Here is a 15,407-nt window from a genome sequence, read left to right on the forward strand (position 1 = left end):
CCCAATTCCTACAACGGTAAAAAGTAAACATGATCCATAGAGAAACGATAGCCACATGAAATGAGCTGCAATCATTCTCTAATTGTTAGTTTAGGTTACTCAAAAATGTACAATGGTACAGCTCTCGAAGCTAAAGGTCGAAACGGGAACTTCAAGCAGATGCTGCCATTATCTAAAAAGATGTGAGCACTGCATGATTATAACATACATCTGAAACATGTAAGGTTAATGACTCTTGATCAGCTATTTAGTTTAATATTCAGACCAAACAGGTGTAAAATGTTATGTGTGACAGCCTCTTCTAACCATCATTTCTCCTCCTTTGTTTTGTTGATATGTCCCAACCCAGCATCACTGGGGCTGTCTAGGTGTGAACATTCCACGCTTTGTTGTTTTTTTGTCGTGGGACCAAGTACAAAGGAAATCTTTTGGCAGTATTAGGGGGCAGGATGGGTGACTATGTGGCATTTGCAGACATTTTTTCTTGCGTTGTATTATTGTCTCCTTGCCCCAACCATGTTTTTTTTCCAAAACCCCAACCATGTGCTTATTTAGTAACCACAACGTCTTTTTGCCAAAAGTAAAATTTGTCCTGTAAATCACATGGCTCGCAGCATGCAGTGGGTTTCATTTTTGTCCACGACAGAAAACGTGTAGCTTTCACGCCCAGAGAGCACCAAGTGTGACTATCTCACGCTTTGCTGTAGTGGACGGGCGTGTCTATTTCACGCTTTGCACCGATACTGGGTTGCATATCCAGTAAACTTTGCTTACATTGTGAATATTCACTGCTTTCTAGAAGAGGAGTGTATTGCAGCCAGGTGGAGTAAAATATCAATAATATGGTGTCAACACTTCTCTATTCATTAATAAGAATTTATACACTGCAAAATGTTTGCTTGTTAATGTTGCTAAGGGCTTATTCCAATTGGGGTGTTGGATTTCCGTCTATAATATTGTGAGGTCTCGACCTTATTGTGTAAAATGCCCTAAGATGACTTCTGCTAGGATTTGGTGCTATATGAATAGAATTTAATTCAAAATGAACTTTTCTGTCATCTATTGGGTAACATACAGTACTTTGCTGCATCAGTATGTGCTGTACACTGTTTTCACTGGAAGAGACCAGCAAACGGAATGATTCCAAGCTTTTTAGTCTTTTTTTTATTAAATAATAGGATGAATGTTGTGAGTAAAATCCACATTTATAAAGTAGTGTGTTATATGTGTGTTATTTTGGAGTAGAAATGTAGATTCACTAAACAGTCCAAGAAAATTGTGTTACTCAACAACCAGATCTGCACTTTATTTTCATGGTGGTGTTAATGAGAACTGTAGTCTGTGTTTCTGATTGCTGGAGCGGAGAGCACCACTAATGGTTCATTAATGGTGTGTGTTATATAAGGTTTTATAGGTTGTCTGTGTGAGCCTGTGTGTCTGATAATAAGTTCTTTGTATGTGTGTGTTGGTAATTAGAGCAGTTTTTGTCGTGTCACGCTGTAGGAATTCGAGTCAGTTCACTGAACTTCACTGTGTATTTATTTGTCTTCCCTGCCATCCATACTGTACGTGTCAAAAACACTATGCTGTGCGGCAGCCGAGGTCACACTGTCGGTTGTCTGGATATCAAAATTCTCCGGTTTGGATGTCTTTTTTAAGGATTCCGCAAAGAAAGACAATAAGCATTTTTAGCAAGTGGTGTATTTTTCTTAGCTGTATCACTGAGTCGTCTATCTTCCCTTCCTCCAACTATTAAAAACTTATTGGCTTATTAAAAGTGATTGTTTCATAATAATTTATCCGTTTTCCTTTTCTTTTCTCTCCATAGGAAGCTATTACTGAGTGCCATTATGAAAGTCTGTCCGCCCACTACAACCATGTACAGATGAACAGAAGCAGCTGAAGAGCCTCAACACACATTCTCCACTGTGGACACATGACGTGTGCATGACAAGCCAAGACTAGATCCTCTCAGAGGCTGACTGAGGCCTGACCACAACAAATTCACTTTCCCTGTTTCTCCATTGTTGGAGGTCGACACTTCGTCTCCCCAGCTCTTTGACCCCCCACTGGACCCTCAAAGTGCCCCCGAGAGGGGCGATGCCAGTCCTGCTTAATGCCGACGCCTCCTTCAGCTCCAAACAGGAGCTCCTGGACCTGCAGGACTGTCCTCTCAGCAGAGGTCACTCGCTGGACACCCCCAGTCCAGTGGACTCTGAGACCGGCAGCCCCACCGGCTCCGGCCCCAGAAGCCCCGGCAGCCCGGGCGCTGATGGCTCCATCCGGACCCACATTTTCACCGGGGCTTCGTCTCTCCCCGGGCAGATGTATGGGGGGGACATTAGACCTCGAGCTGAGACTCCTATGGGGTTAAAGCTGATCTCTGCTGATTCGGGTCAGCTGTGCGGTTGGGGGGCTCTGACACCCAAAGCCGTCCAGATCTTCAACACCCCTCGCTGGGTGCTGTTCTTCCTTTGTGTTGCCTCTTTCCTTCAGGGGATGATAATCAATGGCTTCATCAACACGGTGGTCACCTCCATAGAGCGGCGCTTCGACCTGCGCAGCTACCAGGCCGGCCTCATCGCCAGCTCCTACGACATCGCCGCCTGCGTCTGCCTGGCCTTCGTCAGTTACTTCGGCGGGACGGGTCACAAGCCGCGCTGGCTGGGGTGGGGGGTTCTCATCATGGCACTGGGTTCTCTGGTGTTTGCCTTGCCTCACTTCACCACGCCTCCCTACCAGGTCAGCCTGCCCGAGCAGACAGGAATGTGCTCCGCCAACCGAACCAGCCCGTGCCAGGACAGGGAGGGCGGAGGACTGTCCAACTACCGCTTCGTGTTCATGCTGGGCCAGTTTCTGCACGGCGTGGGCGCTACGCCTCTCTACACGTTAGGGGTCACATACCTGGATGAGAACGTGAACTCCAACTATGCGCCTGTTTATATCGGTGAGTCACATCAGGAATTCATGAAGTACAGCATGGTGCTGTTGGGTGCCCCCCCCTCCAAAAAAATGAATATTATAGCTATTTCTAAGTTGTTTGTGGTGTCTCAAAAAGCTATTGGTTGTAAAAGTTTGAGTTGTGGACAGAAATTCTTGTCTCAGGAAGATTGACACAGTTGCAAGCTGCAGCTTCAACTCTCCACACTCTGCATGCTGGTGTTAAACTATTCATCTTTAGCCGTTGAATCCATGTCATTTTCAGTGGTTCAAAAACACCAGTGGTGGTTTTGTTAAAAAATGATCTAGTTGATCTGCGCTTCATGAACATTTCACATATAGTTGGAGTTCTCAAGAAAAAGACAACATTGTGAAATTAGACAGATGTGATAATCTCCTATTAAACACAGGGTGCTCACTGGTTAGTCAGTTTGGTAGTTTTACATTAGCATGAGCATCAGATTGGCTAAACTGGAAATCTGCCAGATGACATCTCAGGTGAATTTTTTAAACTAAATGTTGCAGTGTTCATCAACATGACTGCTACAATTAGCAGAGCCAACCAGGCTGCCACAGACAGAGAAACATTATCCATCGGTTACATGGCACATCCCTCGTCTTATTAAGTCCAAGACCAGAGGTGTGCAGTCATGTGTCGGCTCATATTGGCAGCTCTGCTCTGATTGATTTCGCTGAACTTGAATTGTTTTAAAATACTTTGATTGTATAAAAATATGAGAATAGGGTAAGTTGGGCCAGTTTTTACTTGGCAGAGGATAAATTGAGCCAAATGAGAGTACATTGTGCGACTAATTATGTTGAAGTAAAACTGAACATTTCTACCTCAAATAATGCCATACCAAAGTTGAAAAAAACCTAATAGAGGTGTCTCCATTTGTGCAACCTGAAACATCTGGTAATGTAAAGGTGAAAAGGGAACAGATAAATGGTCTGTACTTGTATAGTGCTTTATCACCTTTCGGTCTCAAAGCGCTTTAACATAGTTTTCCCATTCACCCACTAAAGAGACAGATCACCATGCAAGGTGCTGCCATCAGGAGAACATTCACACACTGATGGTTCACCATCGGGAGCAATTTAGGGTTCAGTGTCTTGCTCAAGGACACTTAGGCATGTAGACAGGAGGAGCTGGGGATTGAACCACCAACCTTCTGATTAGTGTTCAACCCACTCTACTGTCTGAGCCGCAGCCTCAGCCGCAGGTGTAACAGATGGTTACACCTGTGTGAAATAGCACCAGTGGAGTTGAGGATTTCTATTAAAGGTTCAAATCAACATTTTAACCGTGGTAACATGTGCATGTACAGGCTCGAATATCAAGCAGTCAACACAATGGCTGTGCATTTCTTTAGTGAAACTGCATTATAGCTGCTAATGACTAATAAAAACACCAATTCAAACAGCTAGGATTTCATCCATCATACACTCAAGGAAAGGGTGGAGATAGAGACGGGGACTATTTCAATATCCACAGATCCACACATACTGAATGAAGGCAAAGGTGTAAAACATCTAAACCACTTAAAGGCTTAAATTAATTTTGATGAACAGAGATAAGTTCAAGAGGTTTAATCATTGCCAGGAGAGGACTTCAAAGGAGCATTGTATGCAGGTGAAAAAGCCTATCAGCCTATCAAATTGCCACTTAAACACAGAGATCTGGTGTCAGTCCAGTAATCTGACCCTCTTCACCATTCAGCATTCACTCCTGTCCCTTTCAAATAGCAGCACAGTGCAATGCAATCCAAAACACACAAACAACAAGTACACAGTTTCTCACTTCTTAAGAAACATGAACTTTCTATACACAATCCCTTACAAAGAACAATGGGCCCTTTTAACCTGCAAACACAGGAAAGTTGAGCAGAAAAACAGGAAGTGGACGCTGCAGTCACTGTACTGACACACCCGGCTCTGTTTCTCCCTCCCCAGGGATCTTCTACACTGCAGCCATTGTCGGTCCAGCAGCAGGATACCTGCTGGGAGGATACTTCCTCAACATCTACACCGAGATCCACCTGGAGTGAGTCTGCTGTGGATGGCAGAAAGGACCACAACAGACTAGAACGGGCTTGACTACAGTATCAAAGAATAGAAGTGACGAGAGTGTAATACTGAGCGGGTGGTCCATGTCGTGTAGTTTACAATAATATCTGCATAACTTTTAATATAATTAAACACATTTTTATAATGGCCATATTTTGACTGGTTGACATAATGATACCATACTGTTATGCTTTTTACTGGATGTTTGAAGGCAAAGTTACATTTATGCTTACAAACAAAACATAACACAATTTTGTTGCATTTGTGTTTTCTTGACAGCAATGATCAAATATTTTTTAGTATTTTATAATATCATCTAAAATGTTCTTATTGCAGAATTACCCTGAAATATTGTAATGTTATTTCTGGACCACATCAATCCCCCTTTCCCCAAAACAGACTAAAGGATGATGGAATAGAACCGAGTACAAAAGACGAGATCAGACTGCAGTAGAACTGACTCATATATGAAAGACTAGGACAGACTAGAGTATAAAAATGTAAATGAAAAATGAATAAATAAAGGAGTAGGACTGTCTAGAATGGACCTGAGTGTATGAAAGTATGAACTGACTAAAGTATAGTAGACCAGAGCAGAGCAGAGTAGAGTATAATATAATGAACTAGAACTGACTGGGGTATAATAGAATACATCAGACTAGAGTGCAGTGAAATAAAAACTGACCTGGAGTGTTTGTGATGTCACAGAACAGAGATGACTCCAGAAAACCCCCACTGGGTCGGTGCTTGGTGGATCGGCTTCCTAGCAGGAGGAGCAGCAGCTCTACTTGTAGCGTTCCCCATCCTGGGTTACCCACGGCAGCTACCAGGTACCAGCCAGGAACACACACACACACACACACACACACACACACACACACACACACACACACACCTAAATGGCTGCTATAATGTGAATAGCTAAAATATTTAAACTTTTTTTTATCAAATTGAATGAAGACTCAGCATGAGAATTCACACTCAAAGTTGCCGATGCAGTTTATTTATGAATAACGCATCGATGACTTTATGAGCACATTGTTCCTGAGCAGTGTTGTTAATAAACAAATTGCATCCGGCGCTTTTTTTTAAGTGAGTAATTTATTTCTGCTCGCTCCTTAACATCGCTCCAGGAACTGATTTTACTATATTTCTTTACTTTGACATTTAATTAATGCCAGTGTTTGAGACGCAGGTTTTTGTCTTATATCATTGAACCACTTCATTCAGAGGAGCTGATTTGATTTGATTGGCTGTGATTGAAGTCGACTGTGACGCACCTTTTAATTATATATCCCTTCTACTTCACCACTGCACCACAGTGCGTCTCAACTTGTTTTCACCAAACTACCAAACACTCACTTGCGCTCCCTTTACACCACCACCTACACGGACACCAATATGGCCCTCGGTATCAATCCCACCCTCTGTGTCTCCCTGCAGGCTCTCAGGAGTACGTGGCCATGAGGGTGTCGGAGGCCCACCAGCTGAAGGACGGGAGCCACACCACAGCTTCAGATCCTCAGTTTGGCAAATCAGTCAAAGACATGCCAAGGTACTGCACCGATATTAGAAAAAACAAATCATTTTGATACAGTATAGAGGGGTTTGCGTGACATGAGGCGTGTGAGGGAACAACAAACCAGGATGACTGAGAGCATTGACGTGAGAAAACTGTTTCTGTGCCACAAATTAAAACAGTAAGAAATGTCAAATCTTCAATATCCAAAGAAGGAAAGCTGCCTGTGACCTGTGGTTGTAGAACAGGCTGATAGCATCTGGTGATGTAGATGGTGGAGAGTTTTAACAGAAAGAAACACAAAACAAACATCACACTTTAATTGAGTCTTCATGGCTGTTTGATAAATTCGCCAATAGTAAAGAATTATATTTAACTTGTATTTAAAACTAAAGGAATCATTGAGAGCATGCCGATCGACTCCTATCTCATGCTGTCTGTCATACTTACTGTCTCATAATCAAAAAAAAAGATCTCGTTAACAATGTAAAAACAACAATCTACACAATCTTGTAAACCTTTACAAGAAACGGGAGGTTTAATGTTGCCATAGTTACACGTTTTTATGGTCTATATTTTTTGACATTTTGGAAAATTATCCTGAAGAAGTCTTAAAAACAGCTCTGAAGCGTTCCACTTCTCTTCTACATTATTTGTATCTATATCCTGTAAGTACAAGATAGTGAGTGCACTGCAGTTTATATCTGCAGTTTTAATCCAGTTAAGTTTTTAGGATGATGTTAACATTAAACTTTTAACACTTCACATACAGTGCATCTGGAAAATATTCACAGTGCTTCACTTTTTCCACATTTTGTTATGTTACAGCCTTATTCCAAAATGGATTAAATTCATTTTTTCCCTCAAAATTCTACACACAATACCCCATAATGACAACGTGAAATACATTTTTTTGAAATTTTTGCAAATCTGTTAAAAATCAAAACTAAAAAAAAAAATCACATGCACATAAGTATTCACAGCCTTTGCCATTACACTCAACATTGAGCTCAGGTGCATCCTGTTTCCACTGATCATCCTTGAGATGTTTCTACAACTTGATTGGAGTCCACCTGGTAAATTCAGTTGATTGGACATGATTTGGAAAGACACACACCGTCTATATAAGGTCCCACAGTTGACAGTGCATGTCAGAGCACAAACCAAGCCATGAAGTCCAAGGAATTGTCTGTAGACCTCCGAGACAGGATTGTATCGAGGCACAGATCTGGGGAAGGGTACAGAAACATTTCTGCAGCATTGAAGGTCACAATGAGCACAGTGGCCTCCATCATCCGTAAATGGAAGAAGTTTGGAACCACCAGGACTCTTCCTAGAGTTGGCCGCCCGGACAAACTGAGCAATCGGGGGAGAAGGGCCTTAGTCAGGGAGGTGACCAAGAACCCGATGGTCACTCTGACAGAGCTTCAACGTTGCTCTGTGAAGAGAGGAGAACCTACCAGAAGGACAACCATCTCTGCAGCACTCCACCAAGCAGGCCTGTATGGTAGAGTGACCAGACGGAAGACACTCCTCAGTAAAAGGCTCATGACAGCTCACCTGGAGTTTACCAAAAGGCACCTGAAGGACTGTCAGACCATGAGAAACTAAATTCTCTGGTCTGATGAAACAAAGATTGAACTCTTTGGCCTGAATGCCAAGCGTCATGTCTGGAGGAAACCAGGCACCACTCATCACCTGGCCAACACCATCTCTACAGTGAAGCACGGTGGTGGCAGCATCATGCTGTGGGGATGTTTTTCAGCAGCAGGAACTGGGAGACTAGTCAGGATGGAGGGAAAGATGAATGCAGCAATGTAGAGACATCCTTGATGAAAACCTTCTCCAGAGCGCTCTGGACCTCAGACTGGGGCGAAGGTTCATCTTCCAACAGGACAGCGACCCGAAGCACACAGCCAAGATAACAAAGGAGTGTCTTCGGGACAACTCTGTGAATGTCTTTGAGAGGCCCAGGCAGAGCCCAGACTTGAACCTGATTGAACATCTCTGGAGAGATCTGAAGATGTCTGTGCACCGACACTCCCCATCCAACCTGATGGAGCTTGAGAGGTCCTGCAAAGAAGAATGGGAGAAACTGCCCAAGAATAGGAGCCAAGCTTATAGCATCATACTCAAAAAGACTTGAGGCTGTAATTTCTGCCAAAGGTGCTTCAACAAAGTATTGAGCAAAGGCTGTGAATACTTATGTACGTGTTATATTTTCATTCTTTATTTTTAACAAATTTGCAAAAATTTTAAACAAACTATTATCACTTTGTCATTATGGGATATTGCGTGGAGAATTTTGAGGAAAAAAAATGAATTTAATCCATTTTGGAATAAAGCTGTAACATAATAAAATGTGTAAAAAGTGAAGCGCTGTCAATACTTTCGGGATGCAATGTATGTGGATAGATAAATACGTCATTGCGATATTCACAACATGTGTGTCCACGATTTCCACGTTACGCGTGTTTACAAGGGCTTCTGTATTTCTAACCAAAACTGTGTGTTGATGGTTTGGGACACAATCATTTATCTGAGTTTGTGTAATGTCAACATCACTGCTGCTAGCTCCGATCTCTCTGGATGTCCATGAGTCACATGAGCAAGCTGTGTTTACTACGAGTTCAGCCGTCACGCTGTGATGCCATCTCCCTCTCTGCAGGGATTATCGAGGATTACACGGCACACTATGTAACACGATGATGTATCTGTGGATCTAGCGAATTGTTTATTTGCACTGTATTAAGAACGTTTTCACACTGAGATTACAGCAGCCATCTTTAAAGAAAAAGGAAGCTGGAGTTTATTCACTTTGTCTCCTCCTCTCTCCAGATCTGTGCTGCTCCTCTTAAAGAATCCCCCCTTCCTGTTCCTCTGCTTGGCTGGAGCTACGGAGGCCACCCTCATTGCTGGCATGTCCACATTTGGTCCAAAGTTCCTGGAGTCACAGTTCAGTCTCAGTGCATCAGAGGCTGCAACATGGTTCGGTCAGTGACTAAGAAGGAATTGATATCATACAACACATGATACAAAGCACAGAGAAACCCAGGTGGTTGATTAGACATAATTCAAAACATTTACAAGTGTGTGGAGTTTTTAATTCCTCATTCAGTTTTGTAACTCTAAACTGAACAATTCCTTTGGAGATGTTGGAGACATTAAATCCTCTTCAACTGCAACAAGGACGTGCAACCCAACACCAGAAGTAAGGTTAGGTTGCATGGTAACGACTGACATCTGCATTTCCAGAAGGACTTTCAGGAAGTTGTAGAGAGTTGAAGTTTGAGTGAAGTAAAAATGAATAATAACAGGAGTAAAATACAGACAGGGCTTTAAAAGTGACTTCATGTTTCAGTATTTCACTTCACTGGTCAAATCCTCTCTACATCTTCTAATCTCTTAATGACAGTCTTTTATGAGTGCATCTTGGGTGCAAGGTGTACATTTTTCCCTGAGTTTGGTGTAGCAGGAGAGCTAATGCAGTTTAAAAGGAAAAGTGTGCATCCTACAGGGAAACAACTGGGCGAAGTTAATTTCACAACAATCTGTCCAGTGGTATTTTTTAATTCCCTTAATGTTTCTTGTCTACCTTGGATGGACTACTGACCTATGGGCCTGCCAGGGAAAGACAGAGGGGCTAACGGGGTCAGAGGAGCCCTGGTCTTCAGCTGAAAAATATCACAGAAAATGACCCAAAATATATCAAATTTGATCTAGAATGACGAAAAGGAACACAAAACTACTGCAGAGAGATGCAAATCAAGTGGGGGACAAAAAAAAAATACCACAAAGAGATGCGTTATGACCAAAATGTGTCAAAAAGACCAAAATGACACCAAAAATGGATACAAAATGTTGTAAAAGAACCAGAGACAACACATTTTAACACAAACTAATGCAAACAAACAAAAAAATATCAAAAAGAGATGTAACATTTAAAAAGAAAAAACAAAAAATGAAAAAACAACTAAAGAGACATGAAAAATGATCATAAACAGCAGGGGGAAGAAAAATGAACAATATTAGACACAAACCAATTACTAGAGGTGAGAGGTAAAACAACAATAACACAAGAAAGACATGCAAAGTGGATGCAAGGAGATGCAGACAACTATAAAAAGACACAAAACAAATATAAAGGGGTGCAAATTAGCTACAAACTACAAACTGACACAAAATAATCAGGAAGAGTTATGAAACAAAAACAAAAGGTGCAAAACATCTGCAAGACAAACAGTGACTCCAGACAACAGGATTTGATGGTGATCGTCCTGGAGGTTTTCCTCCTACAGGACGGGTCCAGGGTCTTTTACTAGTCTGTGCCAGGGGCCGATCGATCTTCCATTTGAAGAATTGTTATCACCGTTCGTTTTCAAGTGGATTTTCCTTTTAACTTTACCTTCATGCTGTTATTTCCCCCTGCAGGATACATGGTGGTTCCAGCGGGAGGCGGCGGCACCTTCCTGGGCGGCTACATCGTGAAGAGGTTGAACCTGCGCTGTCGAGGGATCATCCGTTTCTGCATGATATGCGCGATGGTCAGCCTGCTGGCCATCTTCATCTTCCTCATCCACTGCCCCAACGTGCCCATGGCCGGAGTCACAGCCCCTTACCGGGCCGGTCTGATGGACAAACAGCAGTTGGACCAGTACCAACACCTGTACGACAAGCCCAGCAAGCTGCGCCTCACAAACAGGTCGGCACTGTTTTCAGTCGTAGTCGTTTGAAACTTAAGTTAGTGGTTTTGTTCTTTTGATTCTTTTTAGTTTTAGTTTAGTTTTAGCAATTTGGTTAGTGAAATTATAGACAGTCTAATTTACCCCAAGATGTATTTGTCTTTTTCTTATCAATCAGGAGCCAGTTTACTGTCCATGTAAAAAAATCATATTTTCACTCCATTTGTGGGAAATGTGGTCTTCACATTAAAATGATCTAATATCCGTTTCTTACTTTTTTGTTGTTGAAAAAAGTTGCAAGTGGATGTTTCTTATTCTCACTTTTACTTAACGTCCTTCAAAATATTACCATCATGACGACTTATATAGTAGTGACTAATGAAAATCGTTACTATTACACAGAATGAGAAATTATGATCAAACAGATGCAGACTGCCCCCCCTCCCCACATCTGTTTGCATCTGTCTCACTTCTCGTTTCTCTCCCTCCTTTTTGTCCCTCCCTCCCTCTGTCCCTCCCCTTCCTGTCCCTCCATCCCGTCCCGTCTGCAGCTCTTCTTTAGACGAGAACCTGACAGTGGGCTGTAACGCCGGCTGCAGTTGTGTCAGAGAGCTGTACAACCCAGTGTGTGGAGCGGATGGTGTGATGTATTACTCCCCCTGCCACGCTGGCTGCACCTCCATCAACCACACCGAGCGCTCCACGGGCAAACAGGTGCACCACAAACTCTGCTCACGGCTTTTTTATCGCTACTAGAAGGAAATTAAATCTGATTTACAAGCATCTGAGGCAAAATGGCAACTTTATGTCACCAATATTTCCTCCCATATGCTAAAATGTTCCATTATGATCGATCTGAAATGTAACTGATGTGTTTGTTTACTATTATTTCAAGTTCAGGAGCAGAAAATGTCACTTTGGTTTGTGTCTCAAGCCTCATCTTGCATTCTAATAAATTCAATACCAGTTTTCATCTGCATTATCAGTGTTAGTAGAAAGTGAAACAGCAGACGCAACCATTGGCATCATCAGCCCCATATGACATCTATTCACTGACCGCGCTCCATATAACTCAAACCTTATGAAGGAAATGAGAAATGTTATTCTTTGATAGTTATCTGGAAGCAGTTTTTGCTGCTCAGGGTATTTTCGTGATTATGAAAGAACATGACTGTTTTACCCGGATCAGCAGCAGCCAGCAGTGACGTCACGGCCATTATGAACCCTCCAGTTCAGATTTTGGTCATGACCATATTTGGGTGAGCTGAGGGGAGGAGCCAGCGGGGGAGCTGACCGATCTGATTGGAAACCTGACAATGCTACTAATACTACGTCCCGCCCACCGATAGCTGTAACCTGACTGCACCACAGGCCTGTCAATCAAACAGACACACCCCCAAAAACAGGTCTTCTTGAATCGTCTTTTCTAATGAATGAGGGATTATTTTCAGATGGACCTCCAGAAAACTAATAAGAAGGAGTGACTTTAGCTAACAACACCGAGATAACTGATGGACACATTTTATTCACTTTGGATTTGATGAGAGAAGTTGAATGGGAGTCTATGGAGCCGGAGGCTTTTTGGAGCCGACCTCTAGTGGCACTCGCTGGTATTGCAGCTTAAGACACTTCTGCATCGGCCTAATTTTTCAGACCCGAAAGCTACGTCCTCTTATATGGTGGAGACCCAGGGCTTAAGGCCAGGGGTGATGTTGCACTGGACTGCATAACATTTAAATATTCTCATATTCATACATGCATTAACATACATTTGAATTTTAATATCTGACAGCGTCAACAGAAACTGGACACGATCGTTTCGCAGGTAGAAGTTATAAGGTGAGACTGGTGACCGGCCTTCACTCAACGTCAACAGGGATGCCCCTCAGTACCCTGTGAGCCCATGCAGGATGGAGCGGGTGTAGATAATGAATGCATGTTTAAGAATCTGACTGAACTTTCACTCTGTTTCACTTCAGTGAGACAGATCAGGTTGCCGGCCTTATCAAAGTAAAAACTAATATGAAAAATGTGTATAATTTAAAACCAGCCACCAAAACATCATAAAAAGGGTATTACCCAAATTTGATACCAAACAGACCGAAGTGCTTCATCCACTTTTGAACAAATGTTTCAGCCATGCTGGGTTTGAAATATGAGCTAAGAAATGAACAGCTGAATGAGCAAACTGGGCAACTTTAGCTACTAAAGGCAGATCCATAGTTTTCTGCATGCCTGAGAGAGTCCAAGTAATTATAAGATCATCATCCACCCATATAGATCTTTCTGCAGACATCCATGCACAGTCCAAACTCGGAGACCTTGCAGACCTGCATACCAACAGCACCTGTACCAGAAATTAAACTGGTTTCTTGCACGCTTTGTATTTCATGATATTTTTACGATATTTGACATCCTTGGCCTTGTTCCTGTAAAGCAGATGCACACATTGTTTTCTCTTTTTGACTTTTTCATTTTGTTTACCCAAACACAAACCAAGCAGCTCTTGTTGTTGAGGTTTTGGTAGAAAAAAAAAACTCCTTCTGTGATGAACAGTCAGAATTTGCAGCACTTCTGAAGAGATTTGGACTTTAATCTTCAAAGTCCACTCTGGCACCACTTATGGATGAGAAGATCTTAACTAAGAGAGTACTAATCCAGTATTCCTACAAAGTGTTCCAAACTAGAACCACAAATATGACACCACTTCTCTTCTTCTCTTCATCCACTGTGCAATACTGGATTTAAACACTGGACTATAACTGAGGATGACATTGTTAAATCTGTATCTAGATGATGTACTGATAGCTCGGTGTGTCCTCAGCGACATCATGTGTGGATGTGTGTGTGTTTGCAGGTGTTCTCTGGATGTAGCTGTGTGCTGGGTAACGTGTCGTGGGGCGAGGAGGGTTTCGCCCTGGCGGGGAAGTGTGGCAGCTCCTGTCACCACATGCCCATTTTCCACTCCCTGCTCTTCGTCATCATCTGCTTCACCTTCCTCTGTAGCATCCCAGCGCTCACCGCCACACTCAGGTGGGTGTTCAACCACTGCATCCATTTGAAAAGCTGCTGCTGCTCACATTTGTGTATGTTGTCTATCAGTCAGAGATGAATGGATTTCCTTGATAACAGTAAAACACATTACTGAGGAAGCCTCAGTTGGCATCTGAGCTAACCCAACACTTTTAGGACTGACTGACTCCTACAGTGAGAAACTTCTGAGTTCCCAGACTGTTATTCATAGCAAAGAAAAATGAAGCTGTGAGCGACAGTCGGTGCTGCCAGGCTACCTTCAAGCCAATATGGTACTAATAAATAATAGCTAAATATGAAAAGTAAAGTACGGCCAGGCTGATTTGAACTTATTGCAACTTATACTATTACTGCTGACCTATTGCATGGCCTTTGAACCTCTGCTTGTTACTGCTTCGATTAAATTGATAGCAGAGTTGAGGAGTTTATGGAAATCCATAGCATGTAGAAGGAAATGGTTGAGTGTGGTTGTACCACTTACATCATGGCTGCCTGTCTGACCCACACTGTCCTGTGTAGGTGTGTTCCAGACAGCCAGAGATCCTTCGGACTTGGCATTCAGTGGATTGTGGTGCGCACACTTGGTAGGCCGCTCTATACTCTTTTTTTTTTTTTCAAAGTTCACTTTTAACCTCCACATCACAACCAAAGTGTTTCATTCTCTCCAATCCGTGTGGCTGTTTTCCCCACAGGTGGTATTCCTGGACCAATCGCCTTCGGCTCTGTGATTGACATCTCCTGCTTGCTGTGGCAGGATCAGTGCGGTGAGCAAGGCTCCTGCTACCTCTATCACAACTCAGCCATGAGCCAGTACACACTCGTGGCTGGAATCACCTACAAGGTAATACTTCTACACGGGTCATTTACCGTATCCTCAGTTTCCGTATCACAATGTCACGTCACTATATTTTGTATTTGAAAAATGTAACTAGTGAGGTAAGATTTCACCCTGAAGAATGTACAAATTGAAAGGTGTAAGGAGAGGGGTTAAATATCACTTCAGTTTTTGCATAATGGATATTATCTTCCTCCCTGACTCAGCTGCAGCCCTCGCCCCCAATATCTCAAAATACAGCACTGTGTTTGTGCTCTTTTTACTACACATAGAAGTATAAAGAATTTAAGATGGTGTAGTCTAATTTAAACCTCCAATTTTACATATCAAA

At 42.6% G+C, this 15,407-nt stretch overlaps 1 protein-coding gene across 3 annotated transcripts in view; it reads left to right on the forward strand.

Annotated features, from left to right (window-relative positions):
• Positions 1-15,407, forward strand: part of slco4a1 (solute carrier organic anion transporter family, member 4A1) — a 43,703-nt gene that overhangs the window by 19,391 nt on the left and 8,905 nt on the right. For all 3 annotated transcript variants that reach the window (XM_069169127.1, XM_069169126.1, XM_069169128.1), the window contains exons 2-11: positions 1,829-2,947; positions 4,894-4,984; positions 5,716-5,837; positions 6,451-6,562; positions 9,365-9,519; positions 10,958-11,228; positions 11,760-11,922; positions 14,066-14,241; positions 14,761-14,825; positions 14,934-15,082. In XM_069169127.1, the coding sequence (XP_069025228.1) occupies positions 2,101-2,947; positions 4,894-4,984; positions 5,716-5,837; positions 6,451-6,562; positions 9,365-9,519; positions 10,958-11,228; positions 11,760-11,922; positions 14,066-14,241; positions 14,761-14,825; positions 14,934-15,082 (2,151 nt within the window). In that variant the 5' untranslated portion in view covers positions 1,829-2,100. The remainder of the gene's footprint in view (positions 1-1,828; positions 2,948-4,893; positions 4,985-5,715; positions 5,838-6,450; positions 6,563-9,364; positions 9,520-10,957; positions 11,229-11,759; positions 11,923-14,065; positions 14,242-14,760; positions 14,826-14,933; positions 15,083-15,407) is intronic.

Source organism: Embiotoca jacksoni, unplaced genomic scaffold (assembly GCF_022577435.1).
Source record: "Embiotoca jacksoni isolate LCO1_2020_lvr unplaced genomic scaffold, fEmbJac1.0.p SCAF_43, whole genome shotgun sequence".
NCBI classification, from domain to species: domain Eukaryota; kingdom Metazoa; phylum Chordata; class Actinopteri; family Embiotocidae; genus Embiotoca; species Embiotoca jacksoni.